We start from the raw sequence: 20,619 nt of genomic DNA on the forward strand, positions 1-20,619 counted from the left end.
TGGACTGTAGCTAAGCCCCCGAGTGGGAGGATTGCTCTCCACTCGGTAGGATTTTTTCAAACTTAGGCGAGTGTCGGACTGCAGCTAAGTCTCCAAGTGAGAGAACTTAGGCGAGTACTGGACTGCAGCTAAGCCCCCGAGTGGGAGGATTGCTCTCCACTTGGTAGGATTTTTTCAAACTTAGGCGAGTGCCGGACTGCAGCTAAGTCTCCAAGTGAGAGAATCTTAGGCGAGTACTGGACTGCAGCTAAGCCCCCGAGTGGGAGGGTTGCTCTCCACTCGGTAGGATTTTTTAAATACTTAGGCGCAACGGATTCGCAGCTAAGCCCCCGAGTGGGAGGCTGGCTCGCCACTCGATAGGAAATTATTTTTACAAACTTAGGCGAAGCGAATTCATAGCTAAGCCACCCACTGGGGGATTTCTCACGCAAACAAAAACAATAATAATCACTAGGAAAATTATAACGCTCTTGTCTTTGATAAATAAACTACAGGAGTTTTTTCTTATTACATCTCATCCGAGTGAGAATTCAAGTATAAAAGGGGCGGAGGAGCTCCGCATTCTAGGCTCGCGGCTCATCAATCTGGCGATCGACATTGTAGAGGTGGTATGCTCCATTGTGGAGGACTCTGGTGACTATGAAGGGGCCTTCCCAAGTAGGAGCGAGTTTGTGTGGTTTCTGCTGATCCACTCGGAGGACTAAGTCTCCTTCTTGGAAGGCTCGACTCTTCATGTTTCTGGCATGGAATCGACGCAAGTCTTGCTGATAGATGGTCGATTGGATCATGGCCATTTCTCTTTCTTCTTCCAGGAGGTCGACTACGTCCTGCCGGGCTTGTTCTGCTTCATCTTCAGAGTAGAGCTCGACTCGGGGAGCGTTGTGAAGCAGGTCACTCGGCAAGACTGCCTCGGCTCCGTAGACCAGAAAGAATGGGGTTCTTCCGGTCGATCGGTTCGGGGTTGTCCTCAATCCCCAAAGGACTGATGGAAGCTCGTCGACCCATGCACCTGCTGTGTGCTTGAGATCGCGCATCAATCGGGGTTTCAGTCCTTTGAGAATTAGGCCGTTTGCCCTTTCTTCTTGCCCATTCGACTGGGGGTGAGCAACCGAAGCATAGTCGACCCGAGTGTCCTGAGAGACGCAAAAGGCCCTGAATTTGTCAGAATCGAAGTTTGACCCTTTGTCAGTGATGATGCTATGCGGAACTCCATATCTGAATATCAACTCTCTGATGAAACTGATAGCAGTGCAAGCATCAAGATTCTTGATAGGCTTGGCTTCAATCCACTTGGTGAACTTGTCGACTGCTACCAGTACATGAGTGAAGCCGCTCCTACCCGTTCTCAGTGGTCCAACCATGTCCAGCCCCCAAACAGCGAAGGGCCAGACGAGTGGAATGGTTTTCAGGGCTGACGCGGGCTTGTGCAACATATTGGAGTAATACTGACATCCTTCACATTTGTCGACTATCTCTTTTGCCATTTCATTGGCTCTTGGCCAGTAGAATCCCGCTCGGTATGCTTTAGCCACAATGGTCCAAGAGGACGCATGATGACCACAAGTCCCCGAGTGGATATCATCAAGGATCATCTGACCTTCTTCTGGTGTAATACACTTCTGGCTGACCCCAGTCGCGCTTTCTCTATATAACTGTCCCTTTATGACTGTAAAGGCCTTGGATCGACGGACGATCTGTCGAGCCTCTTCTTCGTCCTCTGGGAGTTCTTTCCTTAGGATGTACGCGATGTACGGTACTGTCCAGACGGGAGTGATGACCAAGACTTCCATGATCAGGTCGACCACAGCTGGAATTTCAACTTCAGTCGGATCCGTGGCACTTTTTGGCTGCGGGGCCTCTTCAGTGAAGGGATCCTCCTGAACTGATGGTGTGTGGATGTGTTCCAAAAACACATTGCTGGGAATGGCTTCTCTTTTGGAACCTATTTTTGCCAGATCATCAGCTGCTTGATTTTTTAGTCGGGGTATGTGATGAAGCTCTAACCCCTCGAATTTCTTCTCGAGCTTTCTCACTGCATTGCAATAACCAGTCATGGCTGGACTTCTGACGTCCCATTCCTTCATCACCTGATTAACCACCAAATATGAGTCGCCATAGACCATGAGGCGACGGACGCCGAGTGAAATGGCCATGCGCAACCCATATAAAAGTGCTTCGTATTCTGCCTCGTTATTGGAGGAATCAAAGTGGATTTGAAGAACATATATGAGTTTATCTCCTCTGGGGGAGACCAACACCACTCCGGCACCTGAACCATTCAGCATCTTGGAGCCGTCGAAGAACATGGTCCAATGCTCCGAGTGAACTTGAGTCGGCAGTTGCTGTTCAATCCACTCGGCGACGAAATCTGCGATTGCCTGGAACTTGATAGATTTCTTTGCCTCAAACTTGATATCTAGAGGAAGGAGTTCAATCGCCCATTTTGCCACTCGACCAGTTGCATCCCTGTTATGCAGGATCTCTGACAATGGAGCGTCGCTGACGACTGTAATGGTATGATCAGAGAAGTAGTGAGCAACTTTCTTTGTGGTCATATAAATCCCATATACAAGCTTCTGATAATGAGGATATCTTTGCTTCGATGGGGTCAAGACTTCAGAAATATAATATATTGGGCGCTGAACTTTGAAGGTTTTTCCTTCTTCTTCCCGCTCGACCATAAGTACCATACTGACGACTTGTCCTGTGGCTGCAATGTAAAGCAGCAAAGCCTCCTTGCTGATTGGGGCAGCAAGCACCGGCTGGGTGGAGAGCAGAGCTTTGAGCTCTGCAAACGCTGCATCAGCTTCAGGAGTCCACTCGAACTTGTCGGACTTCTTCATCAATCGGTAAAGAGGCAATGCCTTTTCACCGAGATGAGATATGAATCGACTTAGGGCGGCCAAGCAACCTGTAAGCTTCTAGACGTCGTGCACTCGCACATGACTTTTCATTCGGAGTATAGTACCGACTTTTTCTAGATTGGCATCGATTCCCCGTTCGGAAACGAGAAAACCGAGTAATTTTCCGCCAGGAACTCCGAATGTGCACTTTGATGGATTAAGCTTGATATCATACCTCCTGAGGTTGGCAAAGGTTTCAGCAAGGTCAGTCAGCAGGTCGGAACCCTTCCGTGACTTGACCACAATATCATCCATGTACGCCTCCACATTCCGACTGATTTGGGTGAGCAAACACTTCTGAATCATCCTCATGAATGTGGCTCCGGCATTCTTGAGGCCGAACGGCATGGTAACATAACAGAAGCACCCGAATGGAGTGATGAAGGCTGTTTTGATCTCGTCAGGTCCATACAGACGGATCTGATGGTACCCGGAATAGGCGTCTAAAAAAGACAGTCGCTCACATCCCGCAATCGAGTCGACTATCTGATCGATGCGGGGGAGAGGAAAATGATCTTTCGGGTAGGCCCGATTGATATGTTTAAAGTCAATGCACATGCGAAGTGACTTGTCCTTCTTGGGGACCATAACAACATTGGCGAGCCACTCGGAGTGGTAAATTTCTCGGATGAACTCCGCTGCTAAGAGCCGAGCCACCTCCTCGCCAATGGCCTTTCTCTTCTGGACGGCAGACCGTTGGAGATGTTCCTTGACAGGTTTTACTTTTGAGTCGACTCTTAGGCGGTGCTCAGCCAGCTCCCTGGGAACACCCGACATGTCAGAAGGCTTCCATGCGAAAATGTCCCAGTTCTCATGAAGGAACTGGATGAGCGCTTCTTCCTATTTGGAGTCGAGTGTTGTCGAGATATGAGTTGGAGCAGCGCTGGGGTCGGTCGGGTGGATGTGAGCTGTCTTCGTATCGCCAGTCGACTGAAAAGCTGATTCTGTAGCGGGCTTCTTGGCTCGCAACAAATCACTCGGGTCTGCAGTCTTCTGGTATTCCTGCAACTCCACCACTGCCATCTGAGCATCGACGATCTTCGAACCTTTCTGAAAACATTCTTCCGCTTTCTTCCGATTGCCCGTAATAGTGATCACACCTTTGGGGCCAGGCATCTTCAATTTGAGATACACATAACATGGTCGGGCCATGAAGCGTGCATAAGCCGGCCTGCCCAAAATAGCGTGGTAGGCACTCTGGAAGTCTACAACTTCAAATGTCAACTTTTCTTTGCGGTAATTCTTGGAATCACCGAAAACCACATCAAGAGCAATCTGGCCGAGTGATTCAGCCTTCTTCCCAGGAATGACTCCATGGAAACTCATGTTGTTGGCACCGAGTCTGGACATCGGAATGTCCATCCCTTTTAACGTCTCAGCATATAATATGTTCAAACCACTGCCACCATCCATCAGGACTTTGGTCAGTCGAGTGCCTTCAACAACTGGGTCGACCACCAAAGCTTGCTTCCCAGGGGTGGCGATGTGCGTTGGGTGATCGGACCGGTCGAATGTTATGGCAGTCTGAGACCACTTCAGATAACTGGGTGTCGTCGGAGCGACCATATTCACCTCTCGATTGATAACTTTCAATCGACTTTTGCTTTCAACATCAGCAAAAATCATCAGAGTGGAATTGACCTGAGGGTATCCGTCGTCACTATCTTCCTTGTCCTCAATTTTGTCCGACTCCTTTTCCTTATCTTTGGGCTGCTTGCCCTGGAACTGCTGGATCAAGAGTCGACACTGTCGAGTGGTATGTTTCGAGTAAATGAAATTACCCTCTTCATCTTTCTTGGTGTGGACGAGACATGGCAAATCCAACACATCATTTCCGTCCTGGTCTTTAACTTTCTTGGGGTTCCAAGGTCCTTTAGGTTTCCCTTTAAACTTTCCTTGGGTTACAGCTAAGGCTTCCCCAGGAGCAGCCGGCTCGGCTTTCCGCTTCTGTTTTCGATTGGGATTTCCTTCGGTTTCTTGGGCGACTGATTTGAGCTTGCCACTCCTGAGTCGATCCTCATCTTCACCATTACCGTACTTGGTGGCAATCTTCATCATCCGGTTCAGAGACATATCTCTGGTCCGATCGAATTTCAGATTCAGTTCTTTGTACTTGACGCCTTCTTTGAAGGCACAGACTGCTTGGTGGTCACGCACATTCTCTACCGTGTGATGCAACATGATCCATCTCTGAATGTAATCCCTCAAGGTTTAATTCGGCTTCTGCATGCAAGACCGCAGTTCCGTCAGCCCTGCCGGCCTCTTGCATGTTCCTTCAAATGTGGTGACAAACACTCGGGCGAGATCTTCCCAAGTGTAAATGCTGCTGGGTGCTAACTGGTTCAGCCATGCTCTGGCCGAGCCCTCCAACATGAGAGGCAGGTGTTTCATGGCCACTTCATCATTGCCGCCGCCAATCTGGACGGCCACTCGGTAGTCTTCAAGCCAAGTATCGGGCTTGGACTCGCCAGTGAACTTGCTGACTCCAGTCGCCAACCTGAAGTTGGAAGGAATCACAGCGGCCCTGATGGCTCTACTAAAGCACTCTGGCCCCGAAACATGTGCTCTGCTGCTAGCAGGAGCATCTCTGTCGTGACCTTCCCGGTGAGCTCTATTCCTGTCGACCAAACCTTGAACGAGAATGGACCTCGCATCAAAGCCTGGTTCCCTGGAGTCGACTGGAATCCTTCGCCCAACACTACGAGGGCGCCTGTCATCCTGTTGTCGAGGCGCATACGACCCGCTCCTCGGGGGAGGGGTGGGCACTCGACGTCGATCATCACAATCGAATCGGTGATCATATTGCTCATGGTTCCCATACTGATTATGCCGGTCCCCACGTCCTTCACGCCTTGAGGGCGATCTTGGGCTATGAGCCGACTGGACTATGTCCGCGGCAACGGATCTGCTGTGAATCCTGTTCCGCGACTGAGAAACAGCGGAATTCTGGTCTCCTGCTGCCCGGAGTAACGCTCTGATCTGCAGCAAGCCTCTGCCAGCCTCCGATTGGGAAGGCTGAATCGACTCTGCTATACGGGCTGCAGCTGCTAAATTCTGAATCGGAGTTCGATATACCTGCGAGGGGGGGGGGGAAGAGCTGACGTCGACTGGATTCGGGAACCCGTTGTCGCGCACGCTCATCGAGTGCTCGCTGGAGGTTCTCCAGTCGAGTGCGCTCGGCCAAGTTTGCCAGGCGCGCGTCTTCCAAGGCACGAACCTCGAGGGTTTCTCCAACAATAGGAGTGTGCAGTGCATCCATGTTTTGGCGGCGAAGTTCTTCTCTCTGCAGCGACGTGAGAGGCTCGGGAAGATATTCCTCATGGGGACGCGACGGGTCGCCTCCACCCGCGCCTCCGTCGGTGCGGGGAAAACCGGGAGGACTGGGCGGTCCATCGACCATCAGAACCTCCGCCGCCGGATCGCTGTTGTCGCCCTCGGATGCGGTCTCTACGGAGCCAGTCGAACAGGCCGTAGAGGGATTCGTCGGGCTCGATCGCCGCGACTTGAGGGGTGGCCGACTGGCGTGCCACCGCGTGTCTCACCCACCGCTGAAGTCTCGACCGACCGGAGCGCTTGCACCGGCGGGAAACAGGGAGGGAGGACAACACAGGAGCCGACTAGTAGGGGGTCGACGGTTGCCGCAGGAGAACGCCGTGGACGCACGCGCTAAAGTGTGTTGCCCCACGGATAGGGAGTGCGTCCACGTCGAGCGGAGCCTCCTGAAGCCAAGCGGAGTCGTCGGCGATGAACGTGAGCGCGCCGAGACGGATCTCGCGGCCCTCCACCAAAACTCCGCCGAAAACCATGATGATTCGGGTCGAAAAAGATCGCAACTCCTCCAACAAAACGCTAAAACACCCGCCCCACGGTGGGCGCCAACTGTCGTGGTTCTAAGTCTGACAGTAGTGTAGGGGGGTAAGTATGGAGAGGCAAGATCTTAGCTATGGAGAAGTTGTAAGCACGCAAGGTTTACGAGTTCAGGCCCTTCTCGGAGGAAGTAATAGCCCTACGTCTCGGAGCCCGGAGGCGGTCGACTGGATTATGCGTGTATGAATTACAGGGGTGCGAACCCTTGTCTCGGAGGAGGGGGGTGGCTTATATAGAGTGCGCCAGGACCCCAGCCAGCCCACGTTACAAAGGGTTCAATGTACATTAAGGCAAGGCGTTACTGGTAACGCTAGTAATAAAGTGCTATGATGACCATAAAAGCTACTTAATAACCGATAGTTAGCATGCGGAGTGCCTTTAGGTCTCCTGACTGTCGAGTGGCTTGGTCTTGGTCGAGTGGTTGCTTCTTGGTCGAGTATCTTCGAGTCTGTCGAGTGGAACACCTCCAAGTCGATTGAAAGATGATTTCTTCTGGAGATGTCCTTGGGTAGGTCAGTTTGGATAGGTCCATGCCCCTACCCTAGGTCCATAGCTTCATCAGGGGGGGGGGGGTTGTTAGAGTTATATTAAGTGATGTCTTTTGGCCTTTTGCATTCTAGTCTCTTGGCATCCTCTTGTAGCCTTTTGGCATCCTCATATATGTGTATATATGTTGGGGTTGGCCTCCTAATAATATAAGTTGCTATTCTCAACAGCTACTACAGTTCAGAGATTCTCTTGCAGTGAAGAGATGCTGTCTCGGTGTGTTGATATTGCTACTATAGTTCAGAGATTCTCTTGCGGTGAAGAGATGTTGTCTCGGGGTGTTGCGTGGGTTGTTCCCTTCATATATGGTATAGTATATGTTTCCTTCCGTGTTGGGCAACGATCCTTGAATTACATGAAGTGGTGGTGAGATAACACTGACCAAAAGTGTGCTAATTCAGAAGAATGTGCATCAACATGTGACATCATTACTTGGCCCACGCCCAAACGTGTGACGTCATTACTTGCATAAATACATGCTTACCACATCGTGGGAGTCACCGCTTGACACACGGTGGAACGCATGAAGTGAATGAGGCAACTCTAAGGGAGCAATGGGTTCACACGGACCTTCTTTTGGAGCTTTCATCCTCAAAATTAGATGCCAGCTGAAACATTAAAGTGGGCTTCAGATTAGTACCTTGCGCATGCATGAAATACACATATGAAGCATGAGGAGATAAAATTAGCACTGAAGCATATACGTTGTTGTTAATGTTGACAAGGTAACCATTTTAAAAATCTTTCGAGCAAGCCTTACATGCATCAAATAAATTGAATAAGAAAATATTAAAGCGGCACCTATCAATTTTAATCTCTTTTGCATGCTTCACAAGCCCAAGGAATATTTTTACAGCCTCTTGATCTGTAGAAGGATTCTTCTTTCCCTGCGATGTAGAATTCAGGATAAGTAATAATACTTCCCTACATACAGAAGTGTGAAAGAAAGAGCTAAATTTGTCAGCCGATAGCATTGGCATCCAACCTGCAAGAAACCAACAGACATTAAAGAACTTCTACATGTACCGCAGTTTAAAGTTTAAACCAAATAAAACAGTAAAACATAACGGCTTCACGCCATGCACAGTACTAGTTCATGCATTGGCACAGACTTCAGTTGAATCACCTCTTTTCTGCTACCTTTCACCATGGAGAATAAAGAAACATGATTTGGCTTTTAATGGTTGGAGCAAACTTGAGGCATAAAAAATGAATGAAATTTGTTTTACATGCATACTGTACACACTAGTTGATCACCTACCCATCCAAAAGAAAATGGAAGGTTGTTTCCAGTTCCCAGAGGTACGGTGGCAATTGGAGGTGGGTGGGAAAGCTTAAGATCACTGACGACCCCAAGCAACCAACTCGCTGTACCATCGCCACCTGCAACCTATCCAAACCTATTCAGTCAAGAGCATGAAATGGAAAGCCAAGAAAGGCATCATCTTCGCATAATATAACTTGAAGATGGTATCACTTACAATTAATCTCATAGTCCTCCAAATTTGAACGGCAAGAATGTCACCTTCAATCTTGAGCCTTTCAACATTCACATATAAACGGTGCAGAACCTTATCCGGAGTCTCTTCTGAGAGATCAATAACCTGAAAAAGAACTCGGTGGCTCTGACAACAATTCCAAATTCAAAATCCAAAGACAGAATAAGTACCTGTGCTTCACTCAGAAGTTCACGGTATGTTTTGATCAAACTACTTCCAAGTTGACCGCCAGATTTAGAATTGATGAACACTATTACAGGACACTGTGGAGCATGATCAACAAGTACTTGTTGGGCATCTGGTCTCAAGACGTAATCTGGAATGCGGTACTCCTCCAAAGGCCCACATGGCTTCAAATCTCTAGGGGTTTCTATCTCCTCTTCCATCCTGCAGAATAGGTGCACACATTTTAATGGTTTAGTTTAACTCAGCAAACTACAATGTCAATGTATAATGATATTTGTTGTATTTAGCATCACATAGAAAACGAATCAAACATATTGACGTCGAAGAGGGTAAATAAAACCCCAAGGGCATAATGAAAAGGGGAATTGAGTTAACCATGAAATAAAAACCTAGGTAAGGCCTTAAATTATCCGCGATCATGAGATTTATGTTTCTTTAGTTCCTCCAAAAGAATAGGAAATTTCAATATTATGTAAGAATTAGAAATCCACTAGATCTTATATTATGTAAGAATTAGCAATCAACCAGAACTATATTGATATAAGAAACATGAGTGTGGGAGATCTGGAGCATTTCGGTCTTCCATCTTCCTAATCTTCAAGTATCACGTAAGATTATAATCCTAAAACTCCCTCCATAAACTAATATAAGAGCGTTTAGAATACTTAAATAATAATCTAAACGCTCTTATATTAGTTTACAGAGGGAGTATCATATAATAATTAAAAATCATAAGAGGGGGACATTCCACCCTTTTTCTTAGGAAAAGCATAAATAATATGCAGCAAGATATGCAATAATCTTGTCACAACATTGCAGATGAAGATAACCCATTTAACATGCAGATAACAATCGGTGCTTCAAAATGAAAATATGCAATTCTGATTGTTGCTAGAGTGTAGTGTATTTAACGTTGGTTTTTGTACGATCGTTCCATAAATCAATAATAATACAGCCTTAACCTGTGTATACAAAAGAAGCCAAAACTAGGCTGCAACTTGTTGGTTTACCTGATTAATTAACATGTGTAATCAACGCGCCCGGACCTCAAGAACAAAAATAATAACCATTTTTTCTCAAGAACACGGATGCATGCATGCATCTATCACTGCGAAATCACTCACCAAACGGCTATACAGAAGGTATTCTGATCACCAAGGTGCTCGCTAAACAGGGAATTCCCGAATCATGATGCCTAGATAAGAGTAATTTAGCGCGCGCCGCGTCGGCCGTGTGATTGCGTACCTGAGATCCCGAGGTGCGCCCTGTACGGACTCCGCGCGGCCGAGATCTAGGGCGTGTGTGGTTGATCCGATGCTCCGATTTGGAGGGGAATGAATTGGAGCAGGACGAGTGGTATGGTGGGAGAGCGATGAAGAGGGAGGATCGGAGGCGCTCCCGTTCTGGATTCACCCGCTCTTTCTCAATCGTTTTGGGCCAACCTGTGTACTGTTCCTTGCTCCAAAAATACACACAGAAGAAATATTTCCAGTCAAGATATAAATAAAGCCAAACCAAATATAGGGTGATTCCTAGCACACCTAACAAATACTACAATGCAACATGACACACAGGGGGGGGGGGAAGAAATGCATATATGTGGATGCCAGTGAGGGGTCGGCGCACCATGCCAACGCGAAGCACGTCAGACATGGCCACGACCGACGCTCTTGGTCGAAGTTGATGGTGCACGATGCTAGCAGACCCATGTCCTGACAGGGATCTCTGGGCTCAAGGCACCAACAGTGCCGCCAAACGCACGAGCCAGACTCCCACAATTGCTTAGCAGCCAAATTTGCATTGGAGCACATCGCCTTGGTTGGGGAAGAAGCCAGAGAATGAAATGCGGGGATGGAGGGGGGAGGTGGGAGAGGCCTTGTCACCACCACATAATAGTCGGCGGCGTGACAAGAGAGGCATGGAGGGGTATGGGGGCGGCCGGTGTAATCCTAGTCCACGGAGTCGCCCTGGAGGGGATGATGCGAGGATTGGGGGGCACTTATGTAGGGGGTCACATTTCATGCTCACAATCAGCACAAGCTCATGTCGAGGATCACATCCAATGTTGTGGCACCCAACCCTCTCCTCCTACATGTCTCCTGCACCCACCCCATGTGTGTCGCCACACCACACTGCATACTATGATTGCTTCCTCTATGAGGTAGCCATTGTTTCTTTGATAGTTAGATTGCAATCAAAATCAAGTGGCTAGCTCTTACCTCGTGGCCAAACCTTACTTAACAAGTTTGAAGTTTTCTATCAGTCGTAGGGGGGAACCACGTCCCCACCACTTGTTGTCTTGTTGTATTACCTAAAAAGCTTGGCGAGCCATCGAATACATAGCACAGTTGAGAGCTACAAAAGGAAGGGGGGATAGGCCACATGTTAGACAGACGATATAACACAATTCCGCAAGGCCGCAATGCCCTCCTTAACCTGATTGCTATGAAACTATTGAATTCATGCTTCACCCAGTTGCTCCAAAAATCCGAACTGATGTAGAGAGGTAGGAAATATATGTCAATACTCCCCCTCACATCTAGGCTATTCAATTCCTTAGACGTGAGATCGATGTAGGCAGTGGAATCTTTTTTTAATAATGTGATGCTAAAGTCTTGATCTCAAGACCTATTTGGCTTTGATACCATACCGAACTCATACTCCAGCCAGTTGCTCCTAAAGTCTAAACGGATGAGATACCCGGGCAATATATTTCAACATGAACCTATAGTTCCACGGGCTGTTGTCCGTAACCTCACGATAAAAGCAAGGCCTCCACAATGCACAACCTGGAGTTGAACACCAAGTCATTGCAAGCTTTCCAAATGTGCTAGAGGATAATGCTTCTCACAGCATCCCACGCCCCCGCGACGACCTTGACGGAGGGAGGAGACGCAAGTAGAGCAGTGGTAGAAGAAATAGACATGGCAAGCCCCAATCACCCGCTAGGCCGCCGCTGCCACCGAACACAGGAGGAATAGGTGATCCTCGTCCTTGATATTGCCACACCTTTCATGGAGGGTTGAGGGGGAGTAATTCTCGTGGTGCAAGTTCTTCCAGGTGCTGAGCCGATCCGACACTAGAAGCAGTACAAAGATTGTGAGCTTGTTGCGAAGGCGCGCCCTTCAAATCATGCCAGCCCACGTGGACTCCACGCCATGGGAAGAAGTGCACCTCCCCCACTCGCCATAGAGCGAGCATCGATAGTCCTACACTAGCGCTGCCAATTATCTACTCATCGACCCGGTCTTTTTGTTTGCGTGCTCGTCCGCCGTTTCAGCGAGACAACGTTCAGTAGTTTCTGTCATTCGTTAGTTATTTTTGTTTTATTACCTTTAATTAAAAAAATTAAATGAAATATGTTTCAATTTAATTTTAAAATCGTCCATCGCGCATTTAAAAATGGTTCATGCAGTGCACAATTTAAAAAAAATGCATGTGTCATTAAAAATTATGACATTTAAAAACTGTTCATGCATTTCAAAAAAAATATTTTTGTAATTTCGAAAAAAATTATAAAAGTAAAAGTGTTATTGGAATTTTGAAAAATGTTTTGTTCAATTCAAAAAGTGCCAGTGACAATTGGAAAAATTGTTCATCCATTTCAAAAATATGTCCGTGACATTTTCATAGAATATTTATAAAATGTAAAAATTGTCACAAAATTTTATACAATGTTTTGCACCATTAAAATTCCAACTCTTAACAAATGTCTTGCACTAAAAAAATAGTCATGTTATTTATGAAAATGTCCAGTGTGTGTTCACAAAATGTTCACCATGTATTAAAAAATGCTCAGTGATTTGACAAATGTTCAAAGTACATTTAAAAAAAATGTTCAATGCGTATTTGGAAAATATTTAACTTATACTTGAAAAATGGTTAATGTGTTTTTGAAAAGGTCTACATGTGTTAGGGAAAAAATTGAAAGAAAACCCAAAAAACATTGAAAGCCGATATAAAAATACATAGAAGACAAAAAAATAAAAACACACATGGAAGCTTCTAAAACTGATCCGGTCAATAGATACTTCCCGAAATTGCTCCAGGAAGCTACAATGTGGGGCTTGCTCATTAGCTGAGCGCCAAAGACGAGAAGAGGGGATGCCTTACAGTAAGTGAGACATAACCATCGCGGTCTGAGCGTCACACTGTGCTTGGTATTAGGGACAGTGAGAGACACATTGTGCCAGGCATGAACGGTACAAAGAGAGGGCATGCCCAGGAGATAAGTAACTCTAACGGTGCTAGTATTTACCCGTGAAACATCTACCATCCATTCTCTATATTGGGATTCGTGCTAGCATTGTAGGTATAACACAAAGTTGGAGAGAGTAATACAAATGTATGTGTCAGCTTGTGTCAGCGTTCCCCGCCAAAAAAAGAACTAAGGCTGGTCACAATGGGCAAGAACATAAGCTAGGAACTTACACACTTCCCTAGACTATGTTACTACCTCCATAGTGGGTAGGAATATCTATGTAGTGTCATGCAACGATGTATTTATTAGGTTATAGACTCATTGTTTCTTGGAGTGTGTGATGTTCCGGTAACTTAGCTAGTTACCACAAGCACCTCTCTCTTCATTAAATATGTGCCACATAAGCAAAGTTGTATTGGAGTGTGTGATGTTACTCCTAAGTTCCTCCCCATTGTGACCAGCCTAATGTCAGCGTCTGTTGGCTCATAAATATGTGTAAGATGGGTAGGAGGCAGCTTATTCCATCTTATTCTAGGAGAGAGAGTCAAATAGTGGAGAGAAGGACCATTGCACCATGTAAAAGATGGGTACTTTATTTTGTTGTCATATATTGAATGATCGATATATTTAGAACAAAATCTCCATTTTTTGAAGCTTTATACATATTTGTATTTAGCGAGTAGACCTTTGAAACAATATCAATCTTGGATGTATTTGGATTATTTTCCATTTCATTGTTTCACATTTGTGAAACATCAAATATCACATATTTTCACATTGACGTGTGTCTCATATATATGAAAAGTTGATTTCACTCATTTTGAAATTGATTTTAGTCAATGCAAAAAACTAAGTTCAATTATTTCAAAATACGATTTAAACCATTTAGAAAAATCTCAGTTCAAAAAACAATTTCACTCGTTTCATAAAACAAATTTCTCTTTTTTAAAAAAATATTTTAAATAATTTGTTTAACATTTAAATAACTAGTTTCAAAATTTTGAAATAACAAGTTTCACGTATTTCACACTTAAATTAACTACTCGTCGGCCCGGTCTTTTTGTTTGCGTCTGTTGGCTCGTCCGGTGGCCAGCTCAGTAGTAAATACGTTAGTTCCCTTCATTCGTTGGTTTTTTTGTTTTACTGATATCACCCATTTCAAAAAACTAAAAAAATTCACTCGTTTCAAAAATAGATTTTACTCATTTTGAAAAAAATGATTTGAAAAACTAATCAGCTTCATATTTTTTCAATAACTACTTTGCATTTTTGAGATAACAAGTTTCACATTTTGCACACTGAAATATGTTTCATATGTATGAAAAACAGATTTCACTCATTTCAAAAAAATTGGTTTCACTCAAATAAAAAATCTTGGTTTACTTACTTCAGAAAACTATATTCAAAAGTTGAAATTTGAACATATTTGAAATGTATTCATATGTTCCATATATATTTCAGTTTCTAGGTGGAGTTAATGGCCAGACTTCATATTTTCCATATATGCTTCTATTCCTCCCCTTAAATGTCTCACTCCCGCGGGAAAAGTAATAAACAAAATGATTTGCAATCTATTGCTTTTATCAGTCATTAGTAATAGCATTAGAGTGATATCCTTGGAACATCCAAGATTATCCAATTTTAACAATGGTGGAAATGAGTGTAAAAATACACTCATGAGCACACATGGGGATGGAGCTACTGCTTCTATCGTATCCCCCATTAGTGAAATTGCTTTTTATGGTCTACTCCTTGCAAAGTGATTCACCATCTCTCGTGGTGACAAGTGACACACTCCATGTGCAACAACTCTCGCAACGGTGGGATTTTCTTCCCATGCATGGGAGGCGCGGGGGTGTTTGTCTGTGCTTTTTTTTAGATTCTTTTTTCGAGAATATTTTATCTCTTGAACTGTGCGTCCAAATCACGAACTGTTTTCGCTGTTATATTTTTCGTGTCGATTTCTCCGAAACTAGATCCCATGGTTGATAGTTTCGATGAAATTATGTTGGGCAAATATATGCTTCCAACTAGAAATAACTTGAGCTTCCAAACCGTATGAACCCGTACTACCAAGTAAACTAACTTGTGCTTCACTTTTGGGTGAAGCACAAAAGAATAACTGTCTTTCATTTTTTTTGAAAATATAGAAGCACAAAACCTAAAAAAATGGAACAAAAAAAATACCAAAAGAATTGGAAACAAAAAAATTGTAAACACGAGAGACAAAAAATGGATAAAAACTAGAAATTGAAAAATGAGAACTTAAAGAAAAAAGAATACAAAAACTAAAGAAAAAAGAACAGAGAAACTAAAGAAAAAAGTAAACAGAAAACCGCGAAAGTATGAAAGCACAATTTGTGCTTCACATGGAAGCACAAACATGCTTCACTCATTTTGGAAAGCATAATTTTACTTCATGTAGAAGCACACGTGTGCTTCCGCATGAAGCACAACTGCGCTTTAGTTGATTTCTTGAAAAGTGAAAAGCACAGATGTGCTTCAACTATGCTTCTCGAACAGTGAAAAAGTACATGTGTGTTGCCAAAAAAAAAGAAAAGCATAAAAGTGCTTTAGGTTTCTGTTTTTTTCGTTTATGTTTTTTGTTTCTGTTTTATTTTGTTTTTTGGTTTTCATCATTTTCCAATTTTTGGTTTGTTTTTTGTTTCTGTTTTCCGGTTCTCTTTTATTTTTTAAAAAAGTTTGTCCAAACCTATTAACATGAGATTTAGTTTCGAAGACCTCCGCGAGAAACACAATGGTGAAAATTGTTCGTGATTTGGACGCACAACTTAAGAGATAAAACATTTTAAAAAGAATGAAAATAAAAAGCACAGCCTTGCAAAAAAAGAAAATAAAAGCACAAAACCTCTAGCTTGCAACAAGTTTCACACATGTAGTGCGCTACATGTCACCATGAAAGAAGGTGGAAGTGACTTTTACCAGGGGTACCCCTCTAACCAGTGATTTCTGATTTCGGAAGAGAAATCCTAGACAGCCTGCCAAATGCAGAATAAATAATGATTACTCCAGGCCGTTTGCCTTGAGCTCGTGGGCTCTTGGCGCTAACTGCAAACCGAAACATGTTGATTTCTAGGCCTAGTTAACTACCGAAGGCCCAGCCCAATAACGACCCACGGCATGCCAATCCCACATCGCTTCATCTCACTGCTCACATCGCACAGTCCGCACCGCTTCCATCATCTCCCTCCTTCCACAGCTAAAACCCTAACCCCTGAACCAGCCTCCGCCGCCGCACGCCCCTTCCACCCACCCCGAGCCCCTGATACTCCGGCGGCCGCCCGACATGGGGAAGAGGCCGAGGTCGACGCGGCCGCCGCCCGCGGCGGGCCTCCACAAGTCCAAGCGGGCCAGCGAGGCGGCGGCGGCGGCGGCGATCTCCGACTCCGACGACGACGAGATCGACGCCTTCCACAAGCAGCGGGACGTCATCCCCCTCGACGTCGACGACTCGAGGGACTCGGAGGAGGATGCTCTGGTGATGCCCATCTACGACGTCGAGGGCGTTTCCGACGACGAGAGCGATGACAGCGAAGGCGGCGAGGACGGCGACGAAAGCGAAGATGGCAGCGAAGGAGCCAAGGACGGCGACGCGCACGCAGGTGATGTTGAGGTATGGGACAAATCATATACTGCAAAAATCAAGAGGGCGCAGAAGGCAGCCAAAGAGGCTGCCGGGGATGATGGCAGCGCGGAAGAAGATGAGGAGCCGGAGGATGATCCAAAGAACTGGGGCACAGGGAAGAAAACATACTATGATGATCATGAGCAAGATGCTGATGATGTTGAGTTTGATGAGCTAAGGAGGTTGCAGGCAGAGAATAAGCTGTCGATGAAAGATTTCGGATTGGAAGATGATGAAAGTGATGAAGAGGGTAATAAGCCCTCAAAGGCGTCCGACTATCAGGTGAAGCTTGGTGATGAGGCATCCCCTCTTGAAAGCTACACGAAGCTGAGAGAAGACTTTGCTGTCCTGTCAAGAGACGAGAAGATGGATGTAGTGTACAGCTCAGCTCCTGAACTGGTTGGGTTACTGGCTGATTTGAACGAGGCCCATGAACAGCTGAAGGCAATAGGACCAGTCACCCCTGAGTTGGCAGCTGGGCAAGGCAAGAATAAGGGTAAAATGCAGCCATTGGAGGTGAAGCGAGCTTGTCTGTTGGCTCATTGTCAAGCCATTACCTTCTACCTCCTTATGAGAGCAGAGGGACTGTCTGTGCAGGATCATCCTGTAATTGCTCGGCTGGTAGAGACCAAGAATATGGTACAAAAGCTGGCAAATATAAATATTCTGAGCCAAGACGGGGACACTGAAGACCATTTTATGCATGATAGCAGCACCCTTGATGAGGTGAATAAGGCAGTCGCTCTAGAGAATGAGGGAAGAACTCGCAATTTACTAGCTCTGGACAAGGTTAAACAGGGTGCTGAAGTAGCCGAATTGAAAAAGAATAAGCCTTCTAAGGGGCACCATGAAATTGCAAGCAAGGATGAGTATATGGGCTTGCAAAGCAAGGAAATGTTGAAAAGAAGAGCAATCCTTGAGGAGGGGTTGAAGCAAAAAGGTCTGTGTAAGTCAAAGCCAAAGTTGTCAAAAACCATGACAACCAATAGTAGGAAAAACCTGCAGACATTGGATGACTTTGATGATGAAGTGCAGAAAAATAGTCAAGTCGTCAAACCTACAAAGCTCCTGGTTAATGCAGCTGGCTCAGTTAGAAACAAGGTATGGGATATTTTCATGCAGGTTTCTTATTGTTGTTGGTTTACCTTCATATCTAGCTATTTTTAACTTGTGCAAAATCTAAATATCTTGTGATAATGATCTGTACCTATTTGGCTCAAGTGTTTTATGCATGTGGTGAAAAATTCCAAGTTTGTAACTGAAAAACTACACGAACAAATATACATACTGTCATGTAGGGCCAAAATTTCAATGCCATATGTTTCTTACTGTGGATTCTTGATAGTATTCAGCTGAAACATCCTGGTTTCGACCAAGTTTACATCTGTTACATTTCTAGTTTTCTACCTTATTCTATGATTTTCAACATTCCACATTCCTTTTGTTGCCAGTATGCCTAGTATTAGGCGAGTTTGTAATATAATTGTATTGATAGAAACCTTAATTGAAACTGCATCCTTATACCCAGCTATGTTGAGATATATCAACCAGCACATACTATACATGATTTGAAACATCATTATATCCAAAAATGTTTGTGAAATTTGAGGATTATTAGGTGATTTTGGAGCTCTGCTGTCATGGTTTACATATCGATCCTGAGGTTTCTCGATATGTCTAGAGTTCAATAGGACTTTGCTTGCATTGCAAAAGTGAATTGGAATTTTGATAATACTTTGACATGGCATTTTGTTGCTAGCTGTGAATATGAGAAGAATAACCATTGTTAGTAACATAGCAATGATGAATTGTGCTACACTCAGGGACACTAGCTACACTTGCCTTCCAGCTTTAAAAACTCTGGCATCACATTGCCACACTCCTATCATATTTGCTTTGATAACATGCACTAGTCAACAATGCTGGTCAATTTGTTTTGTCAAAAATGTTGCGTCATGCTTGAATCTTGCTGCTTTGTTAGTGTTTGTAATCTTAACATTATGCTGTTCCAGAACAGCCTTTGTGCTATTATGTGTCATGTTAACAGAATATATCTGCCATCAAGTGCATATAATTGTTTTTCTTAGCGAGGCAAACCTCGTTACTCTTGTCCTATCAAAGATATCGTCTGAAATACTCGATGAATTTATAATTGCTGATTATTGCTCATCTACAAAACTAAATCCATACTTTTAACATGTGCTTGTGCTTTGTGTATCGGTTGTTGCAATGGCTGTATCTATTCCTAACCCTTTTTTCTCTTCTGGCCATCATTTCAGCTTGTTTCTGGTGATGATGACATTCCAAAGCGAGATGAGATTGGTGAAAGACGCCGAAAGCATGAACTACGTGTTCTTGCTCGTATAGGAACCAATTCACGTGAAGATGATGAGTTGCCAGAAGATGGTGATCATACTGAAGAGAAGCTCAGCCAATCCGGCGAGGAAGATGGCGATGATCATGAATCTTCAGGGTCTGAAGATGAATTCTACAAAGATATCAAGAGGCAGAGGACCGAAAAGCGCCTGGGCAAAGAACAGAGCACCCCTGCTACTGAGCTGGAGGAAGAAAGCGAAGGAGATGGCAAGAGGAAGATTTCGCGGCAGATCGAGAAGAACCGAGGGCTGACACGCTCCAGAAACAAGAATCTCAAGAATCCACGGAAGAAATACAGGATTAAGAGTGATAAACAGAGTAAAAGGAGGCAAGGTCAAGTGCGCAGCGCGAAGAAGCCCTCGGGTCCCTACGGAGGTGAACTGTCTGGCATCAATGCAAACGTCAGCCGTAGTGTCAGGTTCAAGAGTTGATAGCATCGGCCTTATCGTGAATGTACGCAAATTTTGTTTGGTTTGGTTTAGTTCGTGTGGGGCATGAAATTTTCGTTTGATGGTCATTTGTGTTCGTAGTAGTAAACAGTTTCGGTGGAAAGAAAACAGCATGTTTGCATTATTTAAGATTATAAAATTACAACCACTCTGGTGGTTGCTCTATCTGCCTGCAGATGTTGGATGTGTTTGATGGGAATTATAAGCAGAAAGATGAAGAACTACCAGTTCCTATCTCACTTTTATTTGCAAATGCTTCTATTACATAATGTTGCTGTGCTCAAAACAGTCAGGACTCAATATATGGAATTCAAAGGGATTCCATATGATTTTGGAGCAGTTGGATCCTTAGGAATTTTGATGATTCGCTGGACTGGAATCCTTAGGTACAAATGCCCTAAGCACTGTGGCTGGACCGATCAAAAGGCACTCGAAGGCTCTACATCGAACGATGGAAGCGGCACCGCTTTCCCAGGGCACAGCACCACACGTCGACGAAGGAGGACGCGCAGCCCAAAAAAGAAAAGAGGCCCGAACACGTGGACAGCCACAGTATAACGCCTAGAAGAGTAAGTCAACGGGCCAGGCTGGCCCACGCGCGCTCAATATTATCGCTAGCTGCACTAACAGAGTAGATACGCACGTTGAGAAAATTTTCATCGACAACGTAGGGCCACCAGGTAAATTTACACGCCAGTATCCCAAATTAATACACGCGTCACCAACCAACATGCTGAGAAGTTGATTTCACCCAAGTGGGTAAACGTGAGCGCAAAAACATCCCCGGATATAGGGGCTTAGGTATTTTTCATGGAATTCATTTGCACTCTATTTTGAAAGAAAATTTCTATCCACTCAAACCTTTTGATAGAATTTCTTTGTTTTTCTTGTACTATCAAACACTCGTACATTCATGTATTCGCCGGAGTAGTAAATTTCATAATCC

The 20,619-nt window shown here is 44.8% G+C and overlaps 2 protein-coding genes across 2 annotated transcripts in view; one reads left to right on the forward strand and one right to left on the reverse strand.

Moving 5' to 3' along the window:
- LOC123152203 (diacylglycerol kinase 5) overlaps positions 1 to 10,450 on the reverse strand; it is a 58,419-nt gene extending 47,969 nt beyond the window's left edge. The window contains exons 1-6 of the mRNA XM_044571811.1: positions 10,247 to 10,450; positions 8,986 to 9,202; positions 8,798 to 8,920; positions 8,578 to 8,706; positions 8,118 to 8,203; positions 7,801 to 7,924 (exon numbers count right to left, since the gene is read on the reverse strand). Of these exons, the coding sequence (XP_044427746.1) occupies positions 7,801 to 7,924; positions 8,118 to 8,203; positions 8,578 to 8,706; positions 8,798 to 8,920; positions 8,986 to 9,201 (678 nt within the window). The 5' untranslated portion in view covers position 9,202; positions 10,247 to 10,450. The remainder of the gene's footprint in view (positions 1 to 7,800; positions 7,925 to 8,117; positions 8,204 to 8,577; positions 8,707 to 8,797; positions 8,921 to 8,985; positions 9,203 to 10,246) is intronic.
- Positions 10,451 to 16,379: 5,929 nt separating this feature from the next.
- LOC123148336 (something about silencing protein 10) lies at positions 16,380 to 19,838 on the forward strand. Its single transcript, XM_044567724.1, has 2 exons — positions 16,380 to 17,949; positions 19,128 to 19,838. Exons 1-2 carry the CDS (start codon positions 16,510 to 16,512, stop codon positions 19,653 to 19,655), a joined length of 1,968 nt encoding a protein of 655 aa, XP_044423659.1. The 5' UTR covers positions 16,380 to 16,509; the 3' UTR covers positions 19,656 to 19,838.
- The last annotated feature ends 781 nt before the right edge of the window (positions 19,839 to 20,619 follow it).

Source organism: Triticum aestivum, chromosome 7A, assembly GCF_018294505.1.
Source record: "Triticum aestivum cultivar Chinese Spring chromosome 7A, IWGSC CS RefSeq v2.1, whole genome shotgun sequence".
Classification (NCBI taxonomy): domain Eukaryota; kingdom Viridiplantae; phylum Streptophyta; class Magnoliopsida; order Poales; family Poaceae; genus Triticum; species Triticum aestivum.

Coding starts and splice junctions, on each gene's coding strand:
- LOC123148336 (XM_044567724.1), top strand. CDS start 16,510: ATGGGGAAGAGGCCGAGGTCGACGCGGCCGCCGCCCGCGGCGGGCCTC. Junction 17,950..19,127: donor CTGGCTCAGTTAGAAACAAG/GTATGGGATATT, acceptor CCATCATTTCAG/CTTGTTTCTGGTGATGATGA.